Source organism: Armigeres subalbatus, chromosome 1 (assembly GCF_024139115.2).
Source record: "Armigeres subalbatus isolate Guangzhou_Male chromosome 1, GZ_Asu_2, whole genome shotgun sequence".
In the NCBI taxonomy this organism is placed as follows: domain Eukaryota; kingdom Metazoa; phylum Arthropoda; class Insecta; order Diptera; family Culicidae; genus Armigeres; species Armigeres subalbatus.
The window spans coordinates 207,404,141-207,420,447 of record NC_085139.1 but is presented as its reverse complement, the minus strand read 5'-3'; the positions used below and the strand labels follow the sequence as shown (position 1 = coordinate 207,420,447).

Genomic DNA, 16,307 nt, shown 5'->3' with positions numbered 1-16,307 from the left:
CGAGTTACTCACGAATTAAATCTTCCATTCATTATCAACCTATTTTTCATTAATCAAATGAAATAAGTGAATGTTTTTCATGTTCTTTCATTTTAAACCTAATTTCAAAGCTCAGATGCGGAGAAGCATAACGGAACCGAAAATACTAATTCTTCTGGTATTTTTAAACAGCAACCTCTCCCTAGTCAATTTACTTTTGTTTTTGTTATACTTACCGGATTTAAATGTAAACTACCGTAGTTTTATTAAACCATCATAGAGATTAATCCAGATATTTGTGATTTTACAATTTGATTGTTTGATCTCAAAAAACGACGGGATTCCAATATTTGATATCTGAAAACCTAACGAATTTTTATCACATTTCCAAGGATACCATTTTTACCTACCTGTGCAATACCCGAGTGGCACACTTGTCACATATCAGTCATTGCGACTCACATGCGACCAAATGCAGTCACATTGGAGTTGTTGGAGCTACTAGGGTAAGCATGCCAAGATCATGCTGGAGGTGGGTGAGTTGAATCCCCGGTTTGGTCTAGGAAACTTTTGGATTAGATATTTCTCGGGATTCCTATGTGGGTGGTTTCATAAAGATATTTTTGGTTTTGTAAGTATGGAACACATTTCTTCTATGGAGCTTTGACAAATATAGGCGTGGCCTGATCTTTAGCGAAGCCTTTTGAAATTATGCTTCTGATCGTTTTTTTCATAATCTTTATTAAGATGTTTTTTTTTTTAAATTAAGATTAGGTTCAACACTTGCTTCTGATCATTGTTCATCTAGATTATTTCCCCTAGATAGATTAATAAAAGTGAAGCTCATCGATCACCTCAAATTCTGGTGGCTGAAGCAAGAGTTAAGAAAATAGGTGAATTTTTTTTAGACAATTTGTTAGACAATTTTGTTTTCATTAGAGTCATCCCTTAGGCACGATTTTTCTGACTAAAAATCCAAAACTCACAAAATTGCCCTAATCGTTCAGATTTTCTGTTTGCATTTTATGTAGGTGGTATTTGGCTTGACCAAATAATTAAACGTTATTTAAATGGATTGCCAATAGCAATATGCGACAATAACATTAAAAGTGGACTAAGTTTTGAATTGGTAATGAATTTCATGAAGAAATAATGGTTTCTAATGATTGTTCTTCTAACTCACTCAGTGCAATGTCATAGAAAAGTAACGTCTAAGTATTTGTTATAACAAATTACCACGCGTCTCCACACTGCGCTGTTGCTTTCTCTGCTAAAAGCAGTTTCTCTTTTTTCTAAATAAAAATGTTATCAATATTATCAAGATTGTCTGCCATTTCGACAATGTATCACCCGTCTATGCTCGTTAAATTTAATTTTCGTTTCTGAGACATGGATAAAATTTCTAAAAGACAACTTCTAAACAGAATTTGTATTGAATACTTAGCCTGCGCATAAGCACACCACATGTTTCCGAAGTGGAGAAATTGATACTAAATTTGCGAAAAAAAATCCACAGCCCGACCCACCACAGTCTTCAGAATTTCGCGGTGTGAACGATGGATGGTTCTTCCAACAGCCGATGCAACTCGTGGTTCATTCGCCTCCTCCACGTACCGTCCGCCATCTGCACCCATAAATGGTACGCAGCACTTTCCTTTCGAAAACTCCCAGTGCTCGTTGGTCCTCCACGAGCATCGTCCAGGTCTCGTGTCCGTAGAGAACTACCGGTCTAATAAGCGTTTTGTAGATAGTCAGTTTGGTACGGCGGCGAACTCTATTCGATCGGAGCGTTTTGCGGAGTCCAAAGTACGTACGATTTTCTGCCATGATGCGTCTCCGAATTTCTCTGCTGGTATCGTTATTGGCGGTCACCAGTGAGCCCAAGTACACGAATTCTTCAACCACCTCGATTTCGTCACCACCGATAGAAACTCGTGGTGGGTGGCTTACATTGACCTCTCTTGAGCCTCTTCCTATCATGTACTTCGTCTTCGACGTGTTGATGACTAGTCCAATCCGTTTAGCTTCGCTTTTCAGTCTGATGTAGGCTTCCTCCGTCCTCTGAAAATTATGTGCCATGATATCAATGACGTCGGCGAAACCCATTAACTGGACGGACGTCGTGAAAATCGTACCACAAGTGTCAATCCCTGCTCTTCGTATTACTCCCTCCAAAGCGATGTTGAATAGCAGACACGAAAGACCATCACCTTGCCGTAATCCTCTGCGCGCTTCGAAGGGACTCGAGAATGCCCCTGAAACTCGAACTACGCACATCACCCGATCCATCGTCGCCTTGATCAATCATATCAGTTTATCCGGAAATCCGTTTTCGTGCATTAGCTGCCGTAGCTGGTCCCGATCCATTGTATCATACGCGGCTTTGAAGTCGATGAATAGATGATGTGTGGGCACGTTGTATTCCCGGCATTTCTGCAATACCTGACGAACGACGAACACCTGGTCTGTGGTAGAGCGTTCACCCATAAAACCCGCCTGGTACTGCGTTGCGTTGCGTTGCGTTGTAACGGAGTATTTCGTAGATTGCATACTGATAGCTGTCATGTATATTCTTTAACTTTCTTACCCCAACTGCTTATGGATTACTATTTGGGAATTAATAGCAACCCAATTGGAGGTCCAAAATGATAAAGCATGAAAACTACCATTGCCGGCCACGCCCATCTTTTCCGTTACTAGGGAAGGGAAGGAAATGATGATATGACATCTACTTAGTGAGAGGCCAGCGACTCACCGACGCCCTCATAGATGTCAAGGAGTTGGATGGTTGGTAGGGAATTTAGTTTTGGAATATCATCATAAGCAAATGATATGATAAGTTTATTCAAACGTTGGGAGTTACCATGCTAAGAAATTTATGTCACTCCGTTTTCCTAGATGTTTAACTTCCTGGGATGGGACAAGGTATTAGACTTGCCCTGGCTAATAAGCCTAGGTTTAAGCGCCATTGCTCGCTCTCTGAAACGAGAAGAGAAGAATCATATATTATGATGATTATGTTAACTTCCGCACAAATCCGCCAGCCGAATCGTAAAGAAAAATGACATAAATTTCGACGCAGGAAAAAAAGCACGACCACTCGCAAGCGCGGCTTACTTCGATCCCCATTTAAGTACTGATCCCTAGGTTCACCAAATTGTTCTTCATAAATCCCGCCTGGTACTGCCCCACGAACTCTCTTGCAATTGGTGTTAGTCGACGGCATAAAATTTGGGAGAGTACCTTGTAGGCGGCGTTCAGCAATGTGATTGCGCGGTAGTTGCTACAATCCAGCTTATCGCCCTTTGTAGATGGGACACACGACACCTTCCATCCACTCCTGCGGCAGAACCTCATCCTTCCAAACCTTGGTAATCACCCAGTGCAGCGCTTTCGCCAGTGCTTCCCCCCCGTGTTTAAACGGCTCTCCTGGTAGTTGGCCAACTCCAGGGGCTTTGTTGTTTTTCAGCCGGCCGATCTCCTCCTGGTACTCTTCGAATCAGTCTGCTTCATAAATTTGAAACACGAAATTTATGCCGTTTCAACTAGGCTGAAGAGTTGATCTGATATTGGTCCAAAATCTAGCGAGTATCAGGTTAGAAATTTATTGTAGCACCTTTTAATTTTTGATCCTAATTTCAACATTTGGAAGTTCAACATGCGAAACTATTTCCCTACAATAAATATGACTTTGAAAAAGTATCACGCCGCTTACTTACTCGCAATATGCATGATGATACATTTAAGTTACATAGGCTAGAATAAAACGCGGTGTTTAATGCCTCTTCAAGTCATCTTAAGAATTCACTTTCTGCTTGTCATTATTTGTGACGTGAACTTTCATCGTGTTTTGTGCTTTCTCCAGAAATTAAAACTAATTTAACGATCAACTCTGGCCGCAGATCAAGAATTTGTCAAGAATACGCAGAGATATGACTCTTTCCGTGGAAACATTGGAAGCGTAATATATATGTCCGACTATCAATGCTCAGGATCGCCGACTGAATTCGTCCTCTCTTTCATCCATTGTATTGGCATGGTTGACATTCGATTTTAACGCCCCCTGAATCTAAGAACTATTTTTATTTACTGCGACCTACGATACGTTAATGTTGCTCCTGAGATGACGTGCCAATGACGTGTTTCACGATAACCAGAGGGCTACTTTCACACGACCTCATGAATAGTTTAGAGGATCCACCAAAGTATGAAGCAGATTGAGCGTTGAAGATCCAACCTATAGATTCTTCTATGTTCAAGGTGGTGAACGTTACGACTAGTTCCTGATCGATAGTTTACGATTGGCCTTATGAACATTTATGCAGGACTCTGTTGATAAAAAAATTGAAGACTTCCAAGTGAACGGATCTGACGCTGTTGCGTCGAATTCAGGCCAGGATAGTCCCAAAGAAATCGAGCTGGGCCATTACCGGTGCCGCTTTTGTGGAACAATAACCGTTGAACCATGTGATGTGGGATGCTTGGGATTTCGCGCATACATAAACATCAGTAAATAGCCCATAATAAAAAACACCACAACCCCGGATTCCTAATGGCCTTACAAATGACCAACATGTTTTGTCCAAGGAGGTAAGGACTGTAACGAAAACAAGTTATAAACTTTTAAACTGTTACCAGTTACAACTAAAGAGCTAATAATGGTATTCGTTTGGATTAAACTACATTCGACTTATTCATCTGTCAAGATTCAAAAGAACTACTACGCGTTCGCTGATCTGCCGAAAAAAGGACGAAAACCGGGATCATATGGCCCGAATTCGGAATAAGGCGAAAAATGCCTCATCTAGGGCTTAGGCAAAAATAAGTGGTCCGGGATTGCTGCCTCATGGTTGGCACTTTCCTGGCACTTTCCCTTTCCTTTCCTTTTCTTGAAACACAAAACGCATTCAAAACTGGTTGGCCAAATCAGGTATGCTGCACTGATCTTGTTCGCACTTGGTCGCGGTCATTATTTCTTGAACTATGGAAACTTCATGCAACCGAAGCAAGACAATTTTCCTCTTATGGAGTTATAGCAAATGGGCGTATCTTTCATAAGTTTTAGCGCTGGACATTATGCCGTGGACAGAAATTTCTGCAAGTCCCTATTTGGTTGAGTTCCGTCGACATTCCCCTTTTTTTTCTTTTGCCGAAACTTCGGTAACATTTTTTCTCCAAAATTCGCCAAAACAACTCGCCACAATACACGGTTCGAAGCCGCAACTCTCCATCCTCGAATACGCCCCACGCTCGCCAAGTCGTTTTGCACCTGGTTTGCCCATCTCGCTCACTGCGCTCCACGCCGTCTCGTACCTGCCGGATCGGAAGCGAACACCATCTTTGCAGGGTTGCTGTCCGGCTTTCTTGCAACATGTCCTTCTGGATACTGGGTTCGCCGTAGAGTTGGGCGAGCTCGTGGTTCATTCTTCGCCACCACACACCGTCCTCTTGCCCACCGCCAAAGATGGTCCTAAGCACTCGTCTCTCGAATACTCCGAGTGCTTGCAAGTCCTCCTCGAGCATTGTCCATGTTTCATGTCCGTCGGAGCAACCGGTCTTATTAGCGTCTTGTACATGAAGCATTTGGTGCAGTGGCGAATCTTTTTTGACCGTATTTTCTTCTGGAGCCCGTAGTAGGCCCGACTTCCACAGATGATGCACCTTCGTATTTCACGACTAACATTGTTATCAGCTGTTAGCAAGGATCCGAGGTAGACGAATTCCTCGACCACCTCGAAGGTATCCCCGTCTATCGTAACATTGCTTCCCAGGCGGGCCCTGTCGCGCTCAGTTCCGCCCACAAGCATGTACTTTGTCTTTGACGCATTCACCACCAGTCCAACTTTTGTTGCTTCACGTTTCAGGCGGGTGTGCAGTTCTGCCACCTTTGCAAATGTTCCATGTCATCCACGAAACAAATAAATTGACTGGATCTGTTAAAAATGTGTTACACCCGGCGCTCCGCATGACACCTTCTAGCGCAATGTTGAACAACAGGCACGAAAGTCCATCACCTTGTATTAGTCCCCGGCGCGATTCGAACGAACTGGAGTGTTCGCCCGAAATCTTCACACAGTTTTGCACACCATCCACCGTTGCTTTGATCAGTCTGGTAAGCTTCCCAGGGAAGCTGTTCTCGTCCATAATTTTCCATAGCTCTACGCGGTCTATACTGTCGTATGCCGCCTTGAAATCAACGAACAGATGGTGCGTTGGGACCTGGTATTCACGGCATTTTTGAAGAATTCGCCGTACAGTAAAGGTCTAGTCCGTTGTCGAGCGGCCGTCAACGAAGCCGGCTTGATAACTTCCCACGAACTCATTCACTAATGGTGACAGACGACGGAAGATGATCTGGGATATCACTTTGTAGACGGCATTAAGGATGGTGATCGCTCGAAAGTTCTCACACTCCAGCTTGTCGCCTTTCTTGTAGATGGGGCATATAACCCCTTCCTTCCACTCCTCCGGTAGCTGTTCAGTTTCCCAGATTCTGACTATCAATTTGTGCAGGCAAGTGGCTAGCTTTTCCGGGCCCATCTTGATGAGCTCAGCTCCGATACCATCCTTGCCAGCTGATTTATTGGTCTTTAGCTGTTGGATGGCATCCTTAACTTCCCTCAAGGTGGGGGCTGGTTGGCTTCCATCGTTCGCTGAACTGACGTAGTCATCTCCTCCGCTGCCTTGACTTCCACTGCCCGTACTCTCAGCGCCATTCAAATGTTCCTCGTAGTGCTGCTTCCAGCTTTCGATCACCACACGTTCGTCCGTCAAGATGCTCCCATCCTTATCCCTTCACATTTCGGCTCGCGGCACGAAGCCTTTTCGGGATGCGTTGAGCTTCTGATATCCAATCGCTAGTCCCTTTTCGTCGCAGTGATCTTCGCCGATGGTTCCGGTCCGTACTCTCTTGTTGATTGTTCGTTGCTTATGATTTTTTAAAGGCTGGCTTGCAGGGCCTGACACCAAACCCCCTAAATTTCAGGAGGACCATTCCTCCTTATTCCCGGTGGACCATGGTGCACAGTTTCACTTAGAGTCCCTCGCTGGCACTCGGACGATGATCAGCCGCCCCTAACATGGAGAATAGACGCCGTTGTGAGCCGATCCTGACGTGTATATGAGTGTTTTATGTATGTATCGTGAAGAGGATGTGCAGAACTTGGTATTAGATGTCAAGCAGAATTAATATATTGAAAATTTCTACTCCTTCTGACAAAAAGAGCAAAATTTCGCTACTAGGGAGTCCACTATTGAGCATTTTACCCTATGTGCGGATTATCCTCAGTGTACGTGAGTATGTTCTGCTCGGGTAACCCCGTAAGTATGGAATATCTTTTCGGTGTTCGTAATGCCTTTAGTTTCAATCTTACCAACTGTTTAGCTTAGCTTAGCTTAGACTGACTGTACATATCAATAATGGTTGCTACTCCGTGATTGATCAGAACTGGTGCAAATTGCACTTCGATCCAAGTGAATAGTGGTTGGGGCAGCTATTCTCGAAGTGCACGTTTCAGCAGCTCGCAAATGATGACCAATAACGGCGCCAGCAAAGTCCTTACAGTCAGTTGGGAAAGGAAGGGAATGTTGGTGTATGGTTATTGTTGCTACTAGAGATCGAGAATACCTCTGCATCTCCACAATAACCACGGGAAGGAGGTTGTGTTAGTTGGGTGGGATAATCAGATACATAGATCGGGATTCACCATGGAAAGTGATGGGACCTTCTACTCTACTCTACTCCTTCTACTCTACTAATAAGATCGGATTTCTCAAAAGACAACATACAACAGTATGAGCATTCTGATTTATCGACCGCACAAAGCAGCTAACAGAACATCTAGGTGATCGCGCGATTGTTCCGCGTTCTAAATAAAACACGTCCTATCATTTTTTTGTTATTGTTTATCCATCGTAAGGGTAAACAATCAATCGCACAAAGTGGGCGATTGTTCATTTGAACGCTAGGAAAGTAGAGAAAGAGTGGGCTTCAATAGTAAATTTGACTTTAGCGTTGTTACAATATCCTTGAACCAATTATGTGTGCTTAACTTCTGCTAAGTAAGCGAATGAAATACACAGTATTGCCAATGTTTATTTGACTTGTTCGTCTTTTCTAATGTCTGAAATAACTAAAAATCAAAATATTTGCTGATCGGATAACATATCATAACTCCGAGCAGAAGAAAATAACTCGACAATACTTCATTATATCGTTAATCTGTTGATATTTTTCGGTGAAAAACTTCATTATGTTATTGATACCTTACACTGGTATGAACTAGGTGTGCACAAGAGGTAAAACACCAAAGCAATAACACCAAAAATAATATGCAAAATACTTTTTTTGTAATCTTTATTTAGGAGATTTTCAACCCAAAGGGTGGCTCGTCTCCGGTCAAAATAATTCATGCATAACATATTCTATCAATACAATACCAAACGCATAACAAAATATTATTCGTTTGGTATTAAAATACCTGAAAATGTCATGCCTAAAGTATTTTGCGTATTATTCTTTGGTATTTTTTTGTTGGTAGTTTACTTCCTGTGCACACTCAGCTCATCTTAGTTCTATTATCGAGGTCATCGTTTCTGTTCGGGACGACAAGTGAAATAAATAGATCAGATTTGTCATATGACTCACAAAAAATGCAGTATGACAGTTTCAAAATTTGTTTTAGAGTTGGCAAATGAAATATGGTTAGCAATTATGTAGCAATTCGTATATTTTCGTCACAAAAACATAATTTCGATTGGTGATTTTTAAAATTCTATCAAAATACAAAACAATTTAAAAATTTCGTTTGATTATTTGTACTTTTAGTACAGACAAGTACGATGGCCATTGTACTATCATATCTATGGTACAAGCACGAGGATAATGCGAGATGTACGAGTTGTACTTTTTGATGCGATAGAACTCTACGTGGTCAGACTGGTATGTGATTTCTCTTTCTTCCAATATGTAAAGTAACCGCACATCCTGTCCCATGGAATTTTTATTAGCATGAAAACTATTTGAAAAACAATAAAATCAGCCACAAAATGGAAAATATTGATTTTATCTTCAACGATCGATTTGCTGTTTTTTTTTCATATGGGTCATATATGCGGTTACTTATTAATCGAGCTTATCATGCTCATAAATGTGATAAATTAAAAACAAAACACGGAGAAGGAAAATAGAACAGTTTTTTTACTATGTATCGCACAAATCGTTGAGATTAGACGAAAAGAATTTTCTTTTTGAAAGAGCCTCCCTGCGTGTGAATAAAGGCTCCCCCAGACCTAAGCGATTTCATCATCGCGACGGCAACAACTAGTCGCCGCGATTCTATGGTTGGGTCGCTGCAGGAAATGTTCTATTTACGCCTCCATACCAAAGGCGACAGAATCACTGTCGCCAAGCGATAGAATCGCGTGTGTTTTGGGAACCTTAAGGTCACTTAAGGCATATCTTTTCGGTGTTCGTAATGCCTTTAGTTTCAATCTTACCAACTGTTTTAAAGCTACAAAGTGCTACAAAGTAACAAGTTTAACTCACTTGAAATGACCAAATCCCACCATATACCAATCAGGCGTCATTCCCTCTCAAAAGTTCATCGGACAATCATCGCGAAATCGACCGTTCGATCTTGATATGAGCGAGGTGAAAGACCATCGTCTCATTAAAGTCGAAGACAGAGTGTTGTCCATGACCGTCTGGTGGAAAACTTTCACTAACCAATCGTAACGAATCCATCGCGCTGCTCGCTGTCGTCCATTGTGATGCTGCGTTGTTTTTGTTGATGTTTTCCGTATGCTTATTACACTGTCAATCGATATGACCAGACGCGCAGCCGTACTTGTGATGGCTCATAAACAAATTCGTCATGTGTGCAACGACGACTCCGGCGTAGATAAAGCATCTCGAGTTATGACCTTGTTGAGTGCATCGCAACCGGACAGTACACGCTTGTTACCCTTGTGTGCTACCTTACCTGCGTCCGAAGTGATAAACGGATTAATAAAACGAAATCAACGACGCGACGGACGGACCTTTTCTCCTTCCTTGGCATTCATCATAAATCATAATCAACACCCATCCCGTATGCTGATGGTGCTGCTGATGATTCGAAATGTGTGCTGCGCGGTACATACATCATCGAGTTGAGGAATTCCATTGGGCCCTGAATGACCACGTCGCCCTCAGTTAGGTAATCATGCGCACTAGGGTGGGTCAGATGATTAAAAACGTCCAAGTTGATGCTGAGCTTTTATACGATTGAATTCTACTTTTATACCAGTCGGAGGTTTCATTCCTGCTTTTTCCTAGCCACCCTAGCATGCACACAGGGACGGGTTGCACTTTTTCCTTATTGTTAGTGTCGCACCTTGACTCCTCGCCGGAGCCGGATTTATGTCATGTGACTGTGACAGACTGCCCATTGGCACTATCGTGGCGACAATCCAAACGCCAACAAAGCGATTGGCAGTGAAAATATTTTATTTGCTCATAAATTTACGATGAACCTCCATTCAAGGATTTTCTTGCGTGCGTTCTCGAAAATTCGGACCGCCAAATTGGAAATTTGAGATCTGCTCTCAGATCAGAACAACGCAAAAAGCTGACGACAACGACAACGACGGCTCGCGGTGGTGGCAAACATTCACCTGTTCAGTGACTGGAGAAGCACGAGCGAGCGAAACCCGCAAGTCGCGTGTGAGTGGCCAGCCTTTTTGGGTTAGCCTTCTTGATGGAGGGTGCTTAGCTCCGGCCAGCAGCCTGACGACCGCCCGCGCTCGCTCGCTGCGCTCTAGTGAGGCGCAAATACTGTTTATTTTTTTTCGACCAGATACGACGACCATGCGTGGTGGGTAGTTTTGGCCTCGAAACCGTGGTCCGAGTCTGATTATGTTTCATCTACCATCCACGCGCGCGATATATTATTTGTTTCATCCGGAGATTTGCATTTCAAATCAATTTCACGATGATCGCATAACCAGTTCGCATCGATTCGATATCATCATTATAGCGGAAACACAAGAGAGAGATGCTACTGCTGGTTTGGTGATTTACATTGTATTGGGTTTTTTCTTCGGTAAAATAAGGCTTATGAAATCAGTTTTCGAAACAAATGGAAAGTTTCCAAGAATAATTTATCGCTTTTTGAGCTCGTTGGTGAGTTTGATTGCATTTCCAGCAACAAACTGCATACCGAAAATCATATAAAGATTTTGCCGGTGGAATTATGATCCAAATTTTGAGAACTACTGAAACGTACACTTTGAGAATAGATGAAGATCAAAACCATATTCTTTATTTGCCACATTTTACCTAGTGCTTATCAAATTAGCACATAACGCTACAAACGTCATATTCAAGCAGTCTCAGTAAAAAACATCGTTGGTAAGACTGAGAGCAAGATTGTAAATATTGACAAAACTGCATTAGTGACGAAAGCAGTTTTCTCAACATCATTCCGACCGTTCGTTTTGTAGAATTATTTCGACTTTTACTTTTTGCAAATACGAGGTAACAAATGAAATACAAAGAATTTAAAATACACTTCAATCCAATTTCATATCATAAAGATCCAACAACGGCGACTTCGAAGAGAGCACCAAAAGACTTTAAACAGTATACTGGTCTACTTTAAAAAAATAACGCAACCGCTGCGAGAGCATTATGCTTCTGGCTTTTGGCCATGAAGCTGTTTTGCGACTTGCAAATAAAAGCTGCAAAACCAGGCCGAACGGGATCAGCTCCGCTGCATTGCAGCCACAGCACTCGCGATCTGTCTGTGGTCGGACTCCGCAATGGCAATCAACGATCAACCGATTTCGCACCAGTTTTTATGCTTCATGTTGAGTGTGTCTGCACTCGCTTTCGCGGTTTGAAAGGCTGTGGTATCGCCTGGAAAGTTTTAGATCAGGTTCTGAGTGAGTTCGTGAAAAGATTTACCGATTCGACTTTTCAAAATGTTTTCATACCGAAAAAGGGCGACATTTTTCGTTGTGATTTGTGAGAAAGGACCATCAAGATCAGAACGACTTCAATAATGCCAAAAAGCCTGAGCACAACACTGCTAGTTGGATTAATTCAGACATTTACGGCACCCGAAAATTTACTCCCATTCAAATCTGCACTCTTCGGCAATCCGTTTTTTTTTTGTGTGCAACAAATCCCGGTCGGTCTTGTAATTTATTCTTCGCCATTCTGCGGCCTATCCGTAAATCCCGAGCTGAGCAAACTGGGAAATGAAAGTCTTTTGAAAAAGCTTTCCCGCGTCAACGGTTGTTGGTGCTACTGCTGCTGTTGGTGGGTTGGTTCGCTAATTGAGGGGCACCACACAAACAGACCTTGTTTTGCATTTTCCCTGATCTTCCGTCGACCTCTCCGTCGGACTCCGGTCCCCGGCCTTATCTTGTGCGTTTTGAACCAGAAGGCGCCTTAGTGGTGCAGCGAAAAAAAAGTCAATCCAAGCATCAGGCTTATGTTTGTCGTCGTAACCCAAGTCGCTGAATGGCGATCAACAACTAACGAGCGAACGGGTGGTGAACCAGTTCGGGCTGAGGGGTGCACATAAAACAGAACTTCTACCGTTACTTAGTGGGGAAGCGATTTTCCTTCGAATTTGTTCCTTCACTCCGGAGATATCGCTGGGTAGTTAGTTGATTGTTGATTGTTTCTACAATGCGCCGTCGTCGCCGTGAATGCTAAACAACATCTGTTTTATTGGTCGGGAAGATTTGCAGTTGCCACGCATTTTCTTTGGCCCTGTTTATCGTGGTTTGTCTTCCTGCTTGGGGTCTCTGTGAGTTGGCTACAAAAGAAACACATAGTGAGGCGTTAAAGCGAGCGAGCTACGGTGAGAAGATGTGTTGTGCACCGATCTCAATGAAGCAATCAGGTGAAATATATAAATAAGTCGTAAGAATTAATTAGATCAGTCTGTGCGTACTTTTTTGCAGCGCTGAGCTTCGGGCATGATGGACTTTTTTTGGGGTTACACTTTCTTTGAACTACTTTAAGACACGGAGCTACACTGGGGTGAAATCTCCCGTAGCTTGCATTTGGATTGATTTGATTTGAGGAAACGCCTTTTAGGAAAACAGCTATCAATCTTCAAACATACTTACAATGCATGCAGAAACCGCCTCCCGAAAGGGTATTCGAATGGTCTAATGTAATGCCTTTTACATCAGTTAACCAATTATCGAAACATTGCTTCAAAGCGTGCTGTTTAATTACCGTTTGGCAGCGTTGTTCAATTAATATCAATACATATCGTTGCACGTGATGGAAATAAGCCAATATAGCATCACAAGACAATTAATAACGGACACTCGGACGAGAACGTTGAACCACTGCAATGGAAAACTCGGCCAAAATTCCGACTGAATAGCTGTATCGGTCAATAACTCAGTTATCGAATTTCGTATCTACCGCAAACACCAAAATTTCGGCTTTTCCACTCTCGATTTCAAGCATCCGTCGCCGATTCATTTGTTTCGATTTGATTCGATTCTCAACGCTGCTTTTCTTTCTTCCCTTCATTTACAGATGGTCCATTACGTGTCTGCGTCGGCACTCACCTCCCAGAGTAGCCTGTCGGCGGCCAACCAACAGCCAATCACCTTTGGCCAACTGCTGCGAAATGCCGGCAACATGGGCGACATTCGGGACTGTCCGGTAAGTACAACTTGGTTTTTATCTCGCGCACTTATCACTAGGTTCTCGTCCAAGTAACAGTGAATTAGACCTTCGATCGCTAATAGGACCCCTCGTGCCTAATCTGCACCCAGTACCAATAAATCTAAAGCCAGCGACTATTCAGTTGTTCTGCGGAATAACCGCGGCAGGTTGTACGAAGGTGTGCCACCCTGCCCTGATCTTTTTTTTTCGTCGCCAAGTAGTTGGCGAGCATAAAGCCGCACACACGTCCGAATCTAGATCAAAGCATGCGCGCATAAAGATTGCGACAGTCGGAGGCAAACGGCAATAGCGACGCGTTGACGGGCGCTAAATAATAGTCCGTAATGGCTAGCTAGGATCCAATGTTGATATTGAACGCACGCACCGTCACCGCCGTTGTCGCCATGCCTCGCCACCTAACTGCGCGTTGTTCAATGTCAGCGCGCACGTAATGAACTTATGACCCAGCCGGATAGGGCTTTGACACGTAAAGGCTTACGGTCATGATAGGTAAGTCCGTTTAGAAACACATGAACGTCAGACAAACGGACATGGGTTTTTTCCCGGGCTCATCATCACAATTTGCACTTATGGTGATTAAACGTTGTCCTTCGGTCACCAATCTGGTCAATAAGTCAGTCTCATTTATTGAGGCATGGTAAATAGTAAATTTGTACGATTTATAGTTAAGCAAAGAAAGTAAATTCGATTAATTCAACGGAGAATGATACGTAGAAATCAACCACAAGTCGAATCATGAACGATTCTCTCTGCCATGAGTCGGGTGGTGTTTGACTCGCGCTTGATTTGAACTTTGGATGAGATCTAAGAATTTGAGTTTTTCCCAACACTGTTATCGATATCCAATATCAACACAGTAAAGGCCATCTTCTAACTGGAGTAGATTTTCCACAAGATTTTGCTCCGCATGACATTTAAATGGAGTGGATGTTCCGTGTCGAAATACAAGCAATTACGCAGCAGGAAATACATAGAGGCAAAATCTGCTCACAAGATTCCCATGGTAAAACAAACAATAGAAATAATGTAGTCTGAGTCACAGAACATTCTATTCTTGATTTCTATGATCCATATGATTGTCTTATAAAACTTAGTATTAGTCAAAATCATAAATTTTAAAAATCTAATAATTTCTTTTAAAATACTAAGCAATGACTAAAAATGTATTCTATTCTTCTGTATTTCGCGGGACATTATCCTAAAAATAAGCTGAATGCGGCACGTTTCGCGGGACGCTTTTCAGCGCGGGACAAATAGTGAAAATGCGGGACTGTCCCGCGAAACGCGGGACGTATGGTCGCATTATGTTAGTGCGATCGCTAGTTTGCTGTCTTATCGAGCGTACAACTCTATTCGTTGCCCGACGAGGAAAGAGGCAAAGTCATGGCGTTGGATAGACTCAATGGGATTGAAGGCATATTGATAGTAAGGGGGCCACCCTATAGCTGCATATTCCACTCTAAATTTTTGGTAACTCGAAATAGGAATACAAGACTTTTTGACGAGCTGTCCTAATTTTGTTGTTGTTGTTGTTGTTTCCGAGCTTGACAACCATTTTGAGACCAACTTAGATAGAAATTGAACCAATCTTAGATGTTTCCCTGAAATCCAAATGACTGCAGTTTGAACACCGCATACTGAATATTGATTCAATCGTAGGCAGCTGAACGACACGAGGTGTGTGGGTGTAGTCCTTTTAGGGACGAATCCATGTTGACATTCTGTTATAATTGCACTCCCGTGCCAAGCATAAATGAACCGTTTGTTTGAGAATCTGCATATGTAACATTTTAGGCCAAAATGAGATTTTCATATATTCTGAATCCTCATCTAAAAATACGTATTCTGGCCAAAAATAAGAAAACATTTTTTTGGTTCAGGAAAGTATGAAAAAAAATTCGTTTGTTTGAGAAGCTACATATGTCCACGTACTTTAAAGAGCAATTGTGGCGTACTGCTTACAATTTTTGCATTGAAAGTGCCCCACGGTGTTGAGTTTTGCTAAAAATTATTGATCTGTATCGAAGAAATCAAAAGATTTTAATGGATTTATGCAGTTTCTCAAACAAATGATTCAAATAGTTGTCACATGTCGTTTTTTTACGATGTCATTCCCACTGTGCTCGGACAAGTTATTTCTTTACCAGACATCATGGCTAAGCTTGCCAGCAATCCTTTCTAGCTCTTAAATCCATTGATGGATTCTTTTGTTGGCCACCAGGCCAGCAAGAAGGGCGTCAACTAAAAACGACATGGGACAACTACGCTTGGGACGGCAATGCAGCTATGTATTATGTATGCGAGCACGGGAGAATATTTTTATCCGAAGATCATTCTGCCGAGCTGGACATTGGCCTAAATAACCGTTTGGCTGAATAGGTCATTTGGCCGAAAATGCCGTTTGACCACAACTGGTCGTTTGGCTTGAAAAAAGGCCTTTGACCGAATGGGTCATTTGGCCGATTTTGTCATTTTGCCGAAATGATCATTTAGCAGCAAGGGCAGTTTGGCCGAAAATGTCATTTGACGAATGGGACATATGGTCAATTAGTCATTTGGTCGAGAAAGGCTGTTGACCGAATAAGTCACTTGGCTGGTTAGGACATTCAGGCGAATAGAATTTTTT

The 16,307-nt window shown here is 42.5% G+C and overlaps 1 protein-coding gene across 3 annotated transcripts in view; it reads left to right on the top strand.

Moving 5' to 3' along the window:
• Nucleotides 1-16,307, top strand: part of LOC134205702 (uncharacterized) — a 78,804-nt gene that overhangs the window by 46,279 nt on the left and 16,218 nt on the right. For all 3 annotated transcript variants that reach the window (XM_062681234.1, XM_062681232.1, XM_062681233.1), the window contains exon 4: nucleotides 13,529-13,657. In XM_062681234.1, coding sequence (XP_062537218.1) covers nucleotides 13,529-13,657 — 129 coding nt within the window. The remainder of the gene's footprint in view (nucleotides 1-13,528; nucleotides 13,658-16,307) is intronic.